Source organism: Nicotiana attenuata, chromosome 8 (assembly GCF_001879085.1).
Source record: "Nicotiana attenuata strain UT chromosome 8, NIATTr2, whole genome shotgun sequence".
Taxonomy (NCBI): domain Eukaryota; kingdom Viridiplantae; phylum Streptophyta; class Magnoliopsida; order Solanales; family Solanaceae; genus Nicotiana; species Nicotiana attenuata.
The window spans coordinates 23,916,693-23,932,763 of record NC_031996.1 but is presented as its reverse complement, the minus strand read 5'-3'; the positions used below and the strand labels follow the sequence as shown (position 1 = coordinate 23,932,763).

General features: G+C 38.8%; 4 protein-coding genes across 4 annotated transcripts; 1 reads left to right on the top strand and 3 right to left on the bottom strand.

Moving 5' to 3' along the window:
- Positions 2,287-3,884, top strand: LOC109231066 (acylsugar acyltransferase 3-like). Its single transcript, XM_019396608.1, has one exon. It carries the CDS (start codon positions 2,342-2,344, stop codon positions 3,653-3,655), a length of 1,314 nt encoding a protein of 437 aa, XP_019252153.1. The 5' UTR covers positions 2,287-2,341; the 3' UTR covers positions 3,656-3,884.
- Positions 13,134-13,886, bottom strand: LOC109231563. The gene has a single exon (XM_019397221.1). The coding sequence runs from the start codon at positions 13,884-13,886 to the stop codon at positions 13,134-13,136; it is 753 nt and encodes a 250-aa protein (XP_019252766.1).
- On the bottom strand, positions 13,947-14,492 carry LOC109231561. Its single transcript, XM_019397220.1, has 2 exons — positions 14,336-14,492; positions 13,947-14,242 (listed from the first exon to the last, which is right to left on the bottom strand). The coding sequence occupies exons 1-2, from the start codon at positions 14,490-14,492 to the stop codon at positions 13,947-13,949; spliced, it is 453 nt and encodes a 150-aa protein (XP_019252765.1).
- LOC109231560 lies at positions 14,580-15,713 on the bottom strand. The gene is made up of 2 exons (XM_019397219.1): positions 15,412-15,713; positions 14,580-15,264 (listed from the first exon to the last, which is right to left on the bottom strand). Exons 1-2 carry the CDS (start codon positions 15,711-15,713, stop codon positions 14,580-14,582), a joined length of 987 nt encoding a protein of 328 aa, XP_019252764.1.

The window sequence follows — 16,071 nt, the reverse complement described above, 5'->3', positions numbered from 1 at the left end:
TCGAACCAAAAAACCTCTCTTTGTTCTACTACAAACAAACATTGTAGCTCTACTACACCTGTTGTTTAACAAGTTAGAGAAGAAAGAGAGAACAACACTGGTGAGGCATTGTATAAAAGAGAAACGAGTGATATAGGAACTGAGCTATCGGTGTAGATCAAACCATTCACTGTGTACTCGAGAAACTCATTCACTGAAAAAGAACTCCCTTGCAACCCAAGGGGACTGAACTAGGATTCACATTGAATTCGAACCAGTATAAAAATTCCGGTGTCTTTAATTCCTGCATTTAACTTCTGCATCTTAAATTCCGTCCTTACTGTTATTAGGTTATTATATCTAGTCGACTCATTGGAAAACTAGTCAACTGGTAGCGATTAATTTTAAAAATAAATAATTTACCCCTCCCCCCCCCCCCCCCTTGTATTTTCACAGGGTTGATTAGCGGCTACTTTACCAATACCCTAACGTTGAAGCTACTCTAATCCTAGGCAAGTCCTATAAAAATGGATATATATTCCCTTAAAAAACGCATCTCAAAAATTGAGATCATCTCTGGAATTCCATAAACTCTTGGAATATACAAAAAGAGATCAAACATACGATCTCCAAAATTCCATAATACTCTTGGAATATTCATTAACAGATCAATGACATGCTTCTTGGTCGTCACGTACGTCAAGGAGATGAATATCATCCTACATTCGAGAAATACGCTACTAAGACCCTCGAATTACGGATAACAAATCGGAGGAAAGAATCAACGGATAAACAAAGTTGTAAACTGCAATGTTTATCATTAAAACCCTTTTTCTTTATAGATGTTTGTGATTGCAGTTTTATTTAGCTATGCAAATTTATTGTAAACAAATTGGCACGCCTAGTGGGACCAATTCTGCCCTTCATCTCTTCTTCTTGGAAATTAAAAGCTACAAGTTTCAAAATCAACTGATGCGGTAGCCTTCTAAAAAGAGCTATACAGCGTTGTTAAGAATTTATATCAAGGTGGTGATTCGCATGGGTAATTTTACCAGAGAGACGCTTGTATAGATTCGGAAAGAAAAATCCTTCTATGGAATTATGGAAGTAGCAGTACTCTTTCTTGACACACAAGAATTTTTCTATTATTGGAAAAGTGGCATATCTTTGCACGTTCGTGAAATTGATTTCCAACAGCTACAAGGCAAAAAGAAATTCAAAAGTTGATCATTCACAAGCCACACTTTGAAGAAGATTTACGGAAACAAGTCTCAAAGGAGCACTTCCTTGCGGGCCTTATCATTGGTACTTCAAGTCTCGTCTTCAAGTTTCAGCAAGCCTACATCCCATACAAAACTTGATGTTGGGAGTATTTATATATACATCGAAATTTTAGGAATCTTAAAATTCTAGGAGTATATTCGGGTTGCCTGGAGGATACTCTACCAATACCTTAACTTTGAGGCTACTCTAACCGTAAGTCACTCCAATAAAAAGGGTTATATATTCCCTTAAAAAAGCATCTCTAAAATTGATATCATCTTAGAAATTCCTTAACTCTCGGAATATGCATAAAGAGATCAAATATACGATCTCCGAAATTCCATAATACTCTTGGAATATTCATTAAGATATCAAAGACATGATTCTTGATCATCACATACGTCAAGGAGATGCATATCATCCTACGTTCGAGAAATACGCTACTAAGACCCTCGTATTATGGATAACAAATCGGAGGGAAGAATCAAGGGATAAACATAGTTGTAACCCGCAATGTTTACCAATTAAAATCTATTTTTCTTTATAATTGTTTGTGATTGCAGTTTTATTTTTCTGCACAAATTTATTGCAAACACCTACATCGAATTTTTTTTAATTATAATCTTTGTACACAATCCTTATGTTACTAATTCCTATTTTATAAAAATATCTTGCATTATTAATCCTTTCATTACAATATTTGCATCACTAACCGCGCATAATTAATTTGCTTCTAAACCAAATGCCCCTTAGTTTAATATGCATACCAAACGAAACCAGCTAACGCTACTTTCTTGTTAGTTGTTAGCATCAGCGGGAATTATTAACATAACCACTAATTTGAATAATTATATTTACACGCCTTAGTGCATGCATGTCGTTTTTTTTCCTACCCTCTCACATTTGACTTTGAATCTTTCAAATTGCCAGTTAAAGAACTTAGTCAAGTTGTATTTAATTTATTTTACATTACTAAGAAATGGGTTAAAAGAATTTTTTCCTCTAAAAAGGGCAACATAAGGGAGGTAAAGGCTGGTGTGTGTATATATAGTAACAAAGACTAACATGTAAAGTTCATATATTGAGGAGCTTTATTAAGATGGTTGGTTTATCAACAATAATCTCCAAGAAAATAGTCAAACCCTTGTCTCCCACCCCATCAACTCAAAGATGGCACAAGCTTTCCCTTCTTGATCAAGGCATTGGTAACTTTTACATGGGCCTTGTGCTTTTCTACCCAAAACACCAAGTAGATACCTTCCAAATTGAACCAAAACAACTTTCTACACTTCTTGAAAACTCATTGTCAAAAGCAATAACTTATTACTATCCATGGGCGGGAAGTTTAAGAGGCAATGCTACCATTGACTGTGATGATACTGGGGCTGAGTTCTTGGAAGTTGAAGTGAATTGTCCAATGGATAAAGTTCTTTATCACCAAGATTCAAGCATAAAAAATATAGCATTTCCTCAAGGCGTACCCTTGAGAAATGCTGCAGATGGTGCCTGCTTAATTGTATCTCAACTCAGCCATTTTGAGTGCGGAGGAATAGCAATCAGTGTGTGTCTATCACACAAGGTGGGCGACGCGCGCAGCGCCCTCTTCTTTGTGAGGGATTGGGCTGTATTAACTCGAGATCCAAATGCAGAATTAGTATGTCCTCCATATTTTGTCCAAGATTCCTTAATACCGTCACCATCTGATGGTCCTCTCGCCTTCCCAGTAATCGTGTCAAAACCAGAAGAACGTATAGAACTCGAAAAGAGGTTCTATTTATCTGCGTCGAAGATAAGAGCTCTCAAAGATTTGGTTGCTGCTGAATCAGGCGTCGAAAATCCAACAACGACTGAGGTTGTCAGTGCACTAGTTTACAAAAGTGCTGCTATGTTCAACTTGGGTTCATCTCATGAGCAATCTCGGTTGATCCTACTATCAGATATACGAAAAGAAATTTCACATTCAGTACCATCAACTTCCATCGGCAATATTCTCACAGTCTTTTCCACACCAATCTATAACAACAAAGAAGACCTTAAGGTGTCAACGTTAGTAGCCGATATAAGAAAGTCCAAACATGAGCTTTCCAGCAGAGATAATTTTAAAGAAAATGAGTGGGCTTCAGGGATATTACATGCATATAATACAGGAGATGGTACCTATCGCCAAAGTAACTGTGATGTATACCGTTGTAGTAGTGCATCAAACATACCATTTCAAGATTTGGATTTTGGATGGGGAAAGCCTATTAGAGCAACCATGCCCAGCAGTCCATTTAGCAAGATGTTTTACATGATGAGTACACATGATAGAGGAATAGAAGTGATTATCAACCTGAATGAACAACAAATGTCCGCTTTTGAGAATGACAAGGACCTTCTCGAATTTGCTACTCCTGCTCATGTTGAGGACTAAGGGTGTCAAATGGGCTAGTTGGATTGAATTTGAACTAGTGAAAATGGGTTGAGTAAATAAATGTGCGGGTCGTGCGTCAAGCTAAACAATGAACTATAACCAAGCTCGGCCTACTCTTATCAAGTTTTAATTTCTTTGTTTGTTTCCTTGTAATTTGTATAATTATCAAACAAAACTAATGAAAAAGAAATTTTCTTTATTATAGTTATATACTACTTCTGTTTCAACTTATGTGAACCAATTTGACTGGGCACGGAGTTTAAGAAAAAAAGAGAAGACTTTTGAACTTGTGGTGTAAAATTAGACACATATATTTTGTGTGGCTATAAATCATTGCATAAGGTAAATTACTTCAAAATATGAAAAGGGATCATTCTTTTTGGCACAAGCTAAAAAAGAAAATAGATTTATATAAATTGAAATAGAGTGAGGGAGTATAACATATCAAATCAGTTATTGTTTTTGGAAAATTATTTTGATAAGGATGATGGAATTAATTTGGGCTAATTTTAGATGGGCTGAATGAGTCGGGTTAAAAGGGGATGCCTTAATAACTCGCCCAATCTTGAACAGATTATGCAAGTAATATTTTCTTGGACTAAAGAGTGACATGCAATAATGATATGTGAAACACTCTTAGAGATGAATTAACAAGTTCATATCGTGCCTAATAGTTTCGGAGTAAAACATAGGAAGACAGTCCCAAATCTTATGGAAAGGGTCATTAATAGCTATGAATATGGGAAAAATCAGTCAATCCCTAATTACACTGAATTTGTTATCATAACTTCAACCGTAACATATCAATCACGTAATGCAATTAATGCAAGAAATAACAGTAGGAGGCATGAGCTAAACAAGGCAAACATTTACAAATGAGATTATTATTTAGGCTTATGAGCAGGAATTATTTAACATAACCAATATTTTGAATAATCATATTCACACGTATTAGTGCACGTCGTTCTTTTGTTTTCTCCTACCCTCTCTCATTTGACATTCGATATCTGCTGGCAAGAAGACATAATTGGAATCTTTCAAATTGTCACTTAAAGAAGTTAGTCAAATTGTATTTCTTTTACCTTAACAAGAAATGGGTTAAAAGATTTTTTTTTTTTTTTTAAAAAGGCAACATCAGGGAGGTAAAGGCTGGTAGGTGTGCGTATGTGTATATATATATATATATATATATATATATATATATATATATATATATATATATATATAGTAACAGAAGACTAAGAAGGAAAGTTCATTACTGAAGGGTTTTGTTAAGATGGCTGGTTTATCAACAATAATCTCCAAGAAAATAGTCAAACCCTTGTCTCCCAGCCCATCAACTCAAAGATGGCACAAGCTTTCCCTTCTTGATCAAGGCATAGGTAACTTTTACATGGGCCTTGTGCTTTTCTACCCAAAACGCTAAGTGTTTATCCATAAAACGGTACAGTTGAATTTGTAACGTGGTTTATAGACAAGTGAATTGATTTGACCCAAAAACGATAAAGAAATAAGATTGAAGTTAAGATTTAGCGATTGAAATTAAAGAAGATAACAAGCCTGATTCCGAACTCAGCATTTCTGAGAGCAAAAGTAAAGTAATGATAAAGCAACGATGAAGTTGTTAAAGTTAGTGCTCAATACTAAAGTGTGAGAGCAAAATAGTAAAGTATGGCTTTTACTTATAGAGTGTTTTCTGTCATTACAATAGTGTTAACCCCGCTATTTATAGTTCTACCTAGGGAAACAAGATCCTAGGATCAAGCTCCTCTATAAATGAGAATAAAAGTTTCATTGATGAATATGTAACGGCAAGCCTTGAATACGAATAATCTCTGTAATGGCTGCTCATGTAACGCTAGCAAATATTCCTTCATTAAATGTTGCCCGGTGGCGAATCTTTGAACTTCTACCGTTGGCTATATTCCCTTCGGAATCCATCTGGTACACGTCACACACGCCTCATTTGGTACTAATTATTCTTCGACTCCACGTGTCATTTACCATTCGATCACTTATTATCAATCAATTTTACCCCATACAGATAGTCCCACTACTTTACAGTGATGCAGTTTAGTGTTACTAGGAAGTAGGTGAAGATTCATTGCTTGGCGGGAAAGTTCATGAATAGTCTCTTACACCTTAAAGGACGCACGTATTCTCGCATTTAATAATCCAAACACGTGTTGCCCCATGATACAACAAATATTTTTGCCGAATTTGGAGGAATTCATGACAACGATTTTTGTCGTCTATAATTTCTCCGCTACTCATCATTTTTACTTCTTTACATTCACAAGTTTCATAAGTCTTTCTTCTTCTCTGCATCTGCTTAGAGGCCTTTAACAACCTTCAACTTTTTCAGCAAAAACTTTTTCTTTTACAACCTCTTACCACTATGTCTTCATACAATGCTTTATTTGATAAAATTGGTCTTTTCATCGGTGGAGGGCCGAAGAAAACCAAAGACAAGGAGGTTGACGTTGAGTCTAAACCTCCAACTGTTAGCACCATCATACCCCTTCATCTTAGCACTGTAAACGATCTTCAAGAAAATGCTCCTACTGCAACTTCTCAAGGCCACCGATTTTGGCCAGTTTGCAGGTTTCCCTCCTCTATTCGCCCTTCTAGTATCCCAACTATGAAGGAGGACTACAACTGCCCCAATATTGAAATCCTCGCCCCAGATATGGTAGAGAGAGTTACATACTCCAAGGAAGGGTTTATGTGTGTCTATATGTATCTGTCACGACCGTAAAATCGACCTGGTCGTGATGGCACCTATCGTGAAACTAGGCTAGCCGACACAATTTCCAAATCAAACCATTATTCTATAAAAGTCATTTTTAAGCCATTAATTAACAAAAAATCTCACAACATAAGTCCAAATAATCAGTGTGGAAGAAAAAAAATAACACAAGCCTGACATCGGGGTGCCACAAGTCACGAACATCTACTAAGGTTTTAATACAACGAAGAAGTCTGAAAATATACTAAACAATCTAAGAAGGACAAGAGGGAGAAGAGCAGGGCTGCGAACGCCAGGCAACTACCTTGCTAACTCCGATGAACCTGCTACTGAGTAATCAACACCCGCTACCGGGTTCAGAAATACCTGAATCTGCACACAAGGTGCAGGGAGTAATGTGAATAGGCCAACTCAGTAAGTAATAAAAGTAAATAAAGACTGAGCAGTAAGAAAATACATAATCCACGTCATAACACCACAGTAAGCACAGTGTGTTTCCAAAACAGTACATAAATCAAACCATTTCGTTAAAAATCCAGTTTTCGGTAGAAATCATTTGAAGATGTGTAAGAATCCATTTAAAACATCTTTTTAGCAGTTTTCAAATAAGTGATGAAACAGTGAGTAGAAATGATGAAAACATAGTCGGCCCCTCGGGCAAAAACTCACTCATATACAGCCCCTCGGGCAAAATGAATCATAAAGCGCCCCTCGAGCAAATATCAACAGAACCAGCCCCTCGGGCTACCTCACAATCACTCGTAATCAGCCCCTCGGCAGCACCATAAATCAAAAACAGCCCCTCGGGCCACATCACATCACTCACACTGGGTACCCGCGCTCACTGGGGGTGTTCAGACTCCGGAGGGGCTCATATAGCCCAAGCTCTATAACAAGCCATCTCGTGGGATAATCAATCAGGCCCTCGGCCTCAAATAACAAGCCACCTCGTGGCATGATAAATCAGGCCCTCGGCCTCTCATATATCACAAATCAGTACAACATGCTGTGGCGCGCAGCCCGATCCCATGATATCCTCACAACACAGGCCCACGGCCTCACTCAGTCAGAAACCTCTCAAGCCACTCGGGCTACAGTAAAATAGAATGCTCAGTCGAAATATCATTTATGCATCAAATTAGGGTAAATAAGACTAAGTTATGAAATCAGTAAAACATAGCATGGCTGAGTACAATTATTAAAGCAAAACAGTGAGGAACTTCAGTAAAGAAAACCCCTAAGGGTCCAAACAGTTGGTACGAGACCGAAATATGACATCCAGCCCAAAGCATAGTAATGCTTTCCAAAACACAATAGTATCAAATAGTTTTCAATCAAATACGCGACATAATAGTCGTACGGGACGGACCAAGTCACAATCCCCAACGGTGCACGACCCCACGCTCGTCATCTAGCGTGTGCGTCACCTCAAAGTAGTGAAACGATGTGAAATTCGGGGTTTCATACCCTCAGGACAACATTTACAATCATTACTTACCTCAAACCGGTCCAAACTCTAGCCCGCAATGCCCCGGCCTCTCGAATCGGCCTCCAAATACTACGAATCTAACCAAAATCAGTATTACATCATTAATACACGCTAAAGGAACAAAGCCCAAGCGAAAATAATCAAATCGACTCAAAAATCCCGAAATTGGCCAAACCGACCCTCGGGCCCACGTCTCGGAATTCGATAAAAATCATATCACTAGAATCCTTATCCTCCCACGAGTCTATACATACCAAGAACATCAAAATCAGACCTCAAATGGCCCCTCAAAGCTCTCCAAAACTCAAGGCCTAACCTTCAATTTTAACCCTTAAATCCCACAAATTTCATATCTAAACAGTTAGAAATCACTCTAGGATCGAGTATTGAGTTCAAAAACCTTACCTCCAAGTGTTACCCCTTGAATTCCTCTTCAATTCCTCTCAAAAGCTCCAAGTCTGAACTCAAATGGTGGAAAAATGACCAAATTTCGCGAAGGCCTCAATTTATACTTTCTGCCCAGCAAAAACCACACCTGCAGTACCAATGACGCATCTGCGGTCCGCTCTTACGGACAAATCTCCGCTTCTGCGGATTCCACTTAAGAGATCCAACTTCCGCACCTGCGACCCAGGCTTCGCACCTGCGGGCTCGCAGGTGTGTTAATTATCCGCTCCTGCGATTGAGTCTGATACTGCGGCTGACTCCATGTGCCTGCGATCATCGCACCTGCGGTCCCCAATCCGCAGGTGCAGAAACAACAGAAGCAGAAATTCTGCAGCACAACTCAAAGTCCAAACTTTCCGACAACCACCTAAATCCGTCCCGAGGCCCTCGGGACCTCAACCAAATATGCCAACAAGTCACATATCATTATTCAAACTCATACCAACCCTCAGAACACTCAAAACAACGTCGAAACACCAAATCACCCTCAGATTCAAGTCTAAGGATTTCCAAACTTTCGAATTCCGCAACAGATCCAAAAACCTATCAAATCTCATCCGAATGACTTGAAAATTTGGACACACGTCACAAACGACACAACGGACCTACTCAAATTTCCGGAATTCCATTCCGACCCCGATAGCAAGATTTCCACTGCCGACCGGAAAATGCCAAATTTCTAATTTTGCCAATTAAAGCCTAAAACTACCATAGACCTCTAAATTACATTCCGGACACGCTCCAAAGTCCAAAATCACCCAACGGAGCTAACCAAATCATAAAAATCCAAATCCGAGATCAAATACTAAAAAGTCAAGATTGGGTCAAACCTTTCAAATTTAAAGCTTCAAGCTGAGAATCATTCGTCCATATCTATTCCGATTATCCTGAAAACTAAAACCGATGATTTACATAAGTGGTAATATATCTTACAGGGCCAGTCATGCCTGTGAACTGGCGAGCGAAGTGCAAATGCTCAAAACAATCGGTCGGGTCGTTACAGTATCCCTTTACCTTGGGTCCATTCTCTTTGGGGTCGAGTGAAGAGCTCGACCCAATAATTTTGGAGTTTTGCCACCAATATCAGGTCTGCTTAGCACAAGTGGGCCCATATATATGGTGGACGGTGGCCTGCCTTCGACAATTGTGCATTGAGACTGGGGAAACCCTAACTCTTGCACATATAATAAACCTTTACTCTCCCAAGATTTTCCGTGTGCGAGTAATAAATTTTATCAAGCGTGGTCACACGCTCTCCGCATTAGCATAGAGATGACAATGACCGTGGATGAATGGATTCATCATTATTGCTACCAGCACATCATCTGGATCACAACTCCATCTTTGGAACCTTTTTTGTATGTTTTCGGTTTTCTATTTCCTTTCTTCGTGGAAAGGTCATTTTCCGCTTTTGCTAATTTTCTGTTTCCTTCGTTTCAGCTACCTGATGGGAACCACCACGTCTTTATGGCATGGATCAATGGGTTTAGAGAATTCTGGTCATTACAACTCTAAAATCTCGGCGGTGGAAGGAAATGGCTCCCAAATACGGGTGGAAAGCCAAACACCATGGTAAGCCAAGTCCTTTTTAATTTTTGTTCGAACACAATAAATATCGTGAAGAAATTGCTAACGCTATTTTTGTCTAATACAGGTCTTTTGAGGGGTTCTTTCATCTGCCCCGAAGTTAACGTCGTAGATGACCCTAAGGAGGCTAGGAGGGTGTTGAAAAATGCCCTTGACCGAAGCAGAGCCCGTAGGTATGCTCGAGCCTCCGGTGAAGGTGCCTCCCATCGGAGTCCCTAGTCCAAGAACAAGAAACCAAAGAGAAGATGCTCCTCCTCGGCTGGAACTCAGGAGAAGTAAGCAAAGAATGTATTATCCGAGCCGGCCATAGTGATCCTCGTTAATGAAGGACAAGCTAGTTATGAAGATTCTTCTCTTCAAAGGAGATCTTCATTAGCTCAACCAAATGCTCAACCCAGAGAGCTTCAAAACCCATCGATAGATGAGGTCCAGGCATTTCGGGGTGAAATGGGATTAGTTGAGAATGCTGACTCTCGCTTCCTGGCCCCTATTTCTGTCTCCGGTCTAAGGAGTTCGGACCTTGGACTTTCTATGTCCTCAACTCTTGAGAAAACAACAACCGCCACTCCTTCTGCCACTCCTACTTCTGCTCCTTCTACACCAAAAACTTCTCGCCTAATGATGCAGTTGCCCCTTCGCCACCAGCACCAATTGCATCTGCTCTACCAGCACCAACTGATCAAGAAAGGGATCTCGTTTCTCCTAGGTCTCCTGACCACAGGAACTTGGGGAGCACCTATGCCATACCTTCTCAAGATCCCCTAGGGAGGCGAAGCGCCACCTTTCAGTTTCAAGGGAGTTTCATCTCCTTTCCAAGCCGGCGTAGCTTGCCAACTATATGAAGTAGTTGGTCTCGGTGAAGGATTGGAATAAGATGGGCTCCTTTTCTAGAGAATGCCTGATAAATAACAGTATGTAGTGTTCGGTGCAGGTAACATACTAGTTTCTTCCTATCTTCTTTTGTACTTACGTGTTACAATGGTACCCATAACTTCAACCTTCTCTTTGTAGGCCAATCTTCCTGCTTCTGAAGGCCTACAAATGTTGATCCTTGATAAACAAGGACTTGCTTCAGAGCGGGATAAAATCTTAGCTGAGAGGAACAAATTTGTCGTGCGTCTCCCGGTGTTGGAGGGAAAAGCTGTAGAGATAGACGAGCTTGAGGCCCGATTACACCAGAGCAAACAAGATAGAATTGATGAGCTTAAAATTACTCGACATTTATGTCTGCTTTGTGGCTTTGATTTGGTGGATTTGCTAGATAATTAGTCTGATTATGGTCTAATATTTTTATTTTCAATGCAGGTGGTGCATATGGGATCAATGGACAGATAGTGCACGAAGAGGGAGGAAAACAAGCTGAGAGAGGAGGAACTTCTCCTGCGCGTCCGCGCACGAGCAGCCCCAACCGCACACATGAGTGCGCAAGTGTCACAAATGAATTGGTAGATGTGCGCGGCCGCGCATGTCCGTCTTCAAGAAACTTAAATCAGGCCTAATTTTGTAATTTATGGGCATTCTCCTTGACCTATATAAAGCCTAAGCTCGTCCCAAACTAGGGAGGACATATTTTTGGAGCAACGTTTGGAGAGAAGAACGCAAGAAAACAACATAGACTTTGAATACTTTATTCGAATATTTCAATACGAAAGTTTGTTTGAATTCATGGGTTGTAATGTTCCTTGTCCTATTAATACTCTTTTGATGAATAATTTCTCCACTTTGGAGTAGTCTTTCTTAGGGTTATTGATGGATATTGCGAATTCATTATTATTCAAGAGTTTGATTGCTGTTAATTTCTTGAATTGTTGAACGGGTTTTGAATTAAATTACAAAGTTATTTGGGGTTTCACTTAATCGGAAGAGAAGTGTTACTGCATTTATCATGGTGTTATCCTGTTGGGTTAATTTCATGACTCTCTAGTTAATCGAAAGAGCTTGCAGATTTATCAATTGACCCAATTTAGAGGAATGGTTGAGAGATGTTCTTCGTAATAACATTCATTCACCATATTCTTGCATATGCTCACAGCACTTATCATTAGTTTTTTTTAACGGAACTCTCATTCACTCGGAAGAAAAATTTGAATCCTTAACGTAGCTTAATCATCTATTGAAGTCGAAAGAGTCAATCGAATTTAAGAGTGAACATAGCACAGAGTTATCCCGAATAATAGTTGATCACATATCTTGTCAAAACACTTATTTTTCACATTGATATTCAATCGTTGCTACTTAGTCACTCAATTTCCATTATTCATTCACGATTGAGAATCTTAGTTTTTTCTCTTAGTTAGTTAATAACTCAAAATCAAAGGTTTGTTTTTCTGAATAGTGTTATGCTGAAGATTTCTATGAACATTATTTAAACCAATCCCTATCGAGACGATTTAATATTATACTATCTTTTACTAGCAAGGCTAAGTTTTTTTTTGGTAATTATATTTTTCATTAATCACCAATGAAATCATTACAACACAGCAGAGTCATTCTCGTCTTGCTTAATCGTTACATATTTCTAGCTCTATAACAATATTATGAGCAGTACATAAGAGACATTATACAAGTAAGCTGGTTAGTTGCTACATTGTCTTTAAAATATAAGTTGCTGCATTTGTTCCTCTCCTTCCATATCCCATAAATGTATTCTGCATATATAATTTTCATTATTTTGGCTTTACACAATTTCCCCTTAGTTTGTGGTATCACCCATGCCATCATCTGTGTATAGGATTGTATTGGAGCAGCATGTAGTTGTAGCCATTGCAAATGCCTTCCCCATTCTGTCTTAGAAAAATTGCATTCACCAAACAGATGTACATGTGATTCATCTGCACTATTACATAAGCAACTTCTTGGATTACTTGAATTCCCCAGTTTGCTAGCCTATCTGTTGTCAATAGTCTCCCATGGCATTGCATCCACATAGTGAATATTTCCTTAGGCCTAGCTTCATTACGGAACATTAAGGTTCTCCATGCCACCTTGTTGTATCTTCCCAGAATGCCTAAGTATACTTGTTTGGTACTGCTCTGACTGTGCTTTACTGTAGGCATTTGTTGAATTACACCTCTTGCCTCCACGATCTTTCTCACTATCCAAATTTCCTGTTGGGGTATATTCATTTCCCGTATGCTTTGCCCTTTTATGTAATATGTGTGGATCCATTTTATCCACACTTTGTCCTTCTTTTCTGCAAGATCCCATTATACATTAGTGATAACAGCTCTATTCCAAACTCTGATGTTCAACAGATTATAACCTCCAGCAGATTTAGGCAAATACATTTTCTCCCATGCTATCAGTGCTCTCTTTGTAATTGTATTAGAGCCAGACCATATATAGCTTCTGCAGTATGACTCTATTAACTTCATCACTTTAGCTGGCAAGATAAATATTTGGGACCAATAAGATTGGATACCAAATATAAATGTTTGAACTAAATGTACCCTTCCAGCATAAGATAATTTCCGAGCTGTCCAAGAGGAGATCCTTGCAACTATTTTGTCAATCAATGGTTGCCATTGCAAAGTTGTTAACTTCTTTGTATCCAGTGGGATGTCCAGATATTTGAAAGGCAATTCCCCAAGTGAATATCCAGTATTCTGTAGAATTTCCTGCCTAATATCCTGAGCAACTCCCCCAAAGTAGATTGCACTCTTATTGGGATTGGCTAACAGTCTAGATGTAGCAGAAAAATGCATAAAGCAAGCATGAAGAGTGGAAACTGATTTACTATCACCCCTAGCAAACATGAGTAGGTCATATGCAAAGCTGAGATGAGTTATATCTAGCTTACCACACCTTGGATGGAACCTGTATTCCTTGGTATGCTTCAGCCCTTGGAGTAGCCTGCTTAGGTATTCCATTGCAATTGCAAACAAAAATGGTGATATGAGATCACCCCGTCTGAGTCCTTTGGCAGCTTCAAAAGGTTTTGTGAACTCCCCATTTATCATGATTGAATAGCTCACTGTTGATACATAAGTTCTCACCCAGTTAATGAATTTTGTGGGGAATCATAAATATTCTAACAGTTGTTCCAAATACACCCATTCAACAGAATCATATGCTTTCATCATGTCAACCTTCATCATGCATCTAGGGGAGATATGTTTCCTTCTATAAGCTTTAACTAACTCATGAGCAAGAATGATATTATCTGCTATTTTCCTCCCTGGAATAAATCTTTCTTGGGCTTCAGAAATGATGGTGGTGCAACAAGCAATAGGCTTGAAATCCTTAATTGTCACCGGATTAGGAATTTTAGGTAGCAAAGTGATGGTGGTGCAGTTGATTGCTGGAAACATCACCCCTGTATGAAAAAATTCTTTCACTGCAGCATACACTTCTTCTTTGATCACTGGTCATGCTTTCTTGAAGAATTCTGCATTATACCCATCTATACCTAGTGCTTTATCACTTCCTATCCCCTTCAGAGCCTCATCTATCTCTTTTTCAGTGACTTCAACATTCAGATCTTGTTGGTGTTGCTGTGTTAGAGTTAGACCTTTCCTCATTACCATCATGTCCATAGCTGGAAGTATATGTGCACTGGTTCCCATTAAGCCTTTATAGAAGGATACAATCTCCTCCTTTATAGCTGCATGTTCTGTTATGGTACTCCCTGATAGTGTCTGTAGTTCAACAATTTATTTTCTCTGCTGCCTCTCCTTTATTACTGCAGAAAAAAATTTATTATTAGCATCACCCAATTTGATCCAGTTTGCTCTAGCCTTTTGTTGCAGTATCTTCTCTTCCACCATTGACCGTGTTTCCAGCTTTTGCAGCCATTCCTTCTCTTTGACTTGCAACAGGTCATTATAACTATTTTGCATTTGGCTTTGTATGTGATTAATCGTTTGTCTTGCTTGATCTATCTTCTCAGCTACTCCTTTGAACTCTGTTTCATTCAGCTGCCTAAACTGCCTTTTCATCCTTTTAAGCTTGACCCAAATATTTTCCATCTTCCCTGCTACTTTGTTCCTGCTCGATTCTTCCCTTATTATCATTTCAAAATCAGGGTGATTTGCCCATACATTAAAGAATCTGAATGGGCTCTTGGTAAGAATCCTAGGTTGCCTTATACTGATGCACATGGGATTATGATCTGAAATATAAGGCTCCCCATAATCAGTACTTAGATGACTATAGTTCATCATCCAAATATCATTTCCAAACATCCTATCTATGCGACTCCAAATCCTATCAACACCCTTCTGCTTGTTGGTCCATGTAAAATAATCCCCTCTCCATGTTAATTCTGTAAGACCAATGTCATGGCATTGCTCAGCAAGGTCTTTTATATCAGCATTTATCACAAGCACTTTAGAGATTCTACCTTAGACAGTGAGTATAGTATTGAAGTCTCCCCCTATTAACCAAGGTCTTTTATTAATATGTGTTAATCTTTGTATATGCTCCCATAGAGTTCTTCTTTGATCTGCATCATTCTATCCATACACCACTGTGAGATAACAATACATCCCATTCCGCTTCCCAGTTACTAGACAGTGAATGAACTGGTCTTGTTTGTCTAATGGTTGTACTGCATACATTTGCTCATCCCATATGATCCATATCTTTCCATTCACAGCATACTCATAATTTGTCATCTTATTCCAACCAGGGACTATTCTACTAATCACCTTCCCTGCATTGCCTTCTTTCACCTTTGTTTCAACTAAACCGGCCAACTTGATATGTTTATCTTTTATGTACTGCTTTATATCTTTTTGTTTATACCTCTTATTCAATCCCCTAATATTCCAAATTAGCCAAGTCATTGGTGAATAATGATTCCACCTCCCAAATCAGGTGGTCTATTTTCCTCCATTCTCTCCTCTTCTTGTTGCAATATTTGAAAGTTATTTTTTGTAGTTATTGCTGTAGTTCCCAGTGACATTCTGCTATTACTAGCCAGAACTGGCCACTCATCTCTTTGGTCAGTACTATGCACTTCTTTTGCTTTCCCTTTATCCCTTGTTACCTTTGGATTTCTAGAGCTTTCATTAACTTTAACTGCATTATCATTGTCCTGCTTCATTGATTTACTTGTACCCTCATTTTGCTCTGTTTGTTGTTGCTTCCCTTGTCCTTTAACTTGCCACCTTGTGGTAATTTTCCCCTACTTCTTTCTTCCTT

Excerpts from the sequence above, each read along its gene's own strand:
- LOC109231066 (XM_019396608.1), top strand. The coding sequence starts at position 2,342 with ATGGTTGGTTTATCAACAATAATCTCCAAGAAAATAGTCAAACCCTTG.
- LOC109231561 (XM_019397220.1), bottom strand. The coding sequence starts at position 14,492 with ATGGGAACCAGTGCACATATACTTCCAGCTATGGACATGATGGTAATG. Across the intron at positions 14,243-14,335 it reads AGGAAGTGATAAAGCACTAG|GGGTGATGTTTCCAGCAATC; the intron begins GTATAGATGGGT and ends TTTTTCATACAG.
- LOC109231560 (XM_019397219.1), bottom strand. The coding sequence starts at position 15,713 with ATGACTTGGCTAATTTGGAATATTAGGGGATTGAATAAGAGGTATAAA. Across the intron at positions 15,265-15,411 it reads ACTGGGAAGCGGAATGGGAT|AATCTCTAAAGTGCTTGTGA; the intron begins GTATTGTTATCT and ends TGTCTAAGGTAG.
- LOC109231563 (XM_019397221.1), bottom strand. The coding sequence starts at position 13,886 with ATGATAAATGGGGAGTTCACAAAACCTTTTGAAGCTGCCAAAGGACTC.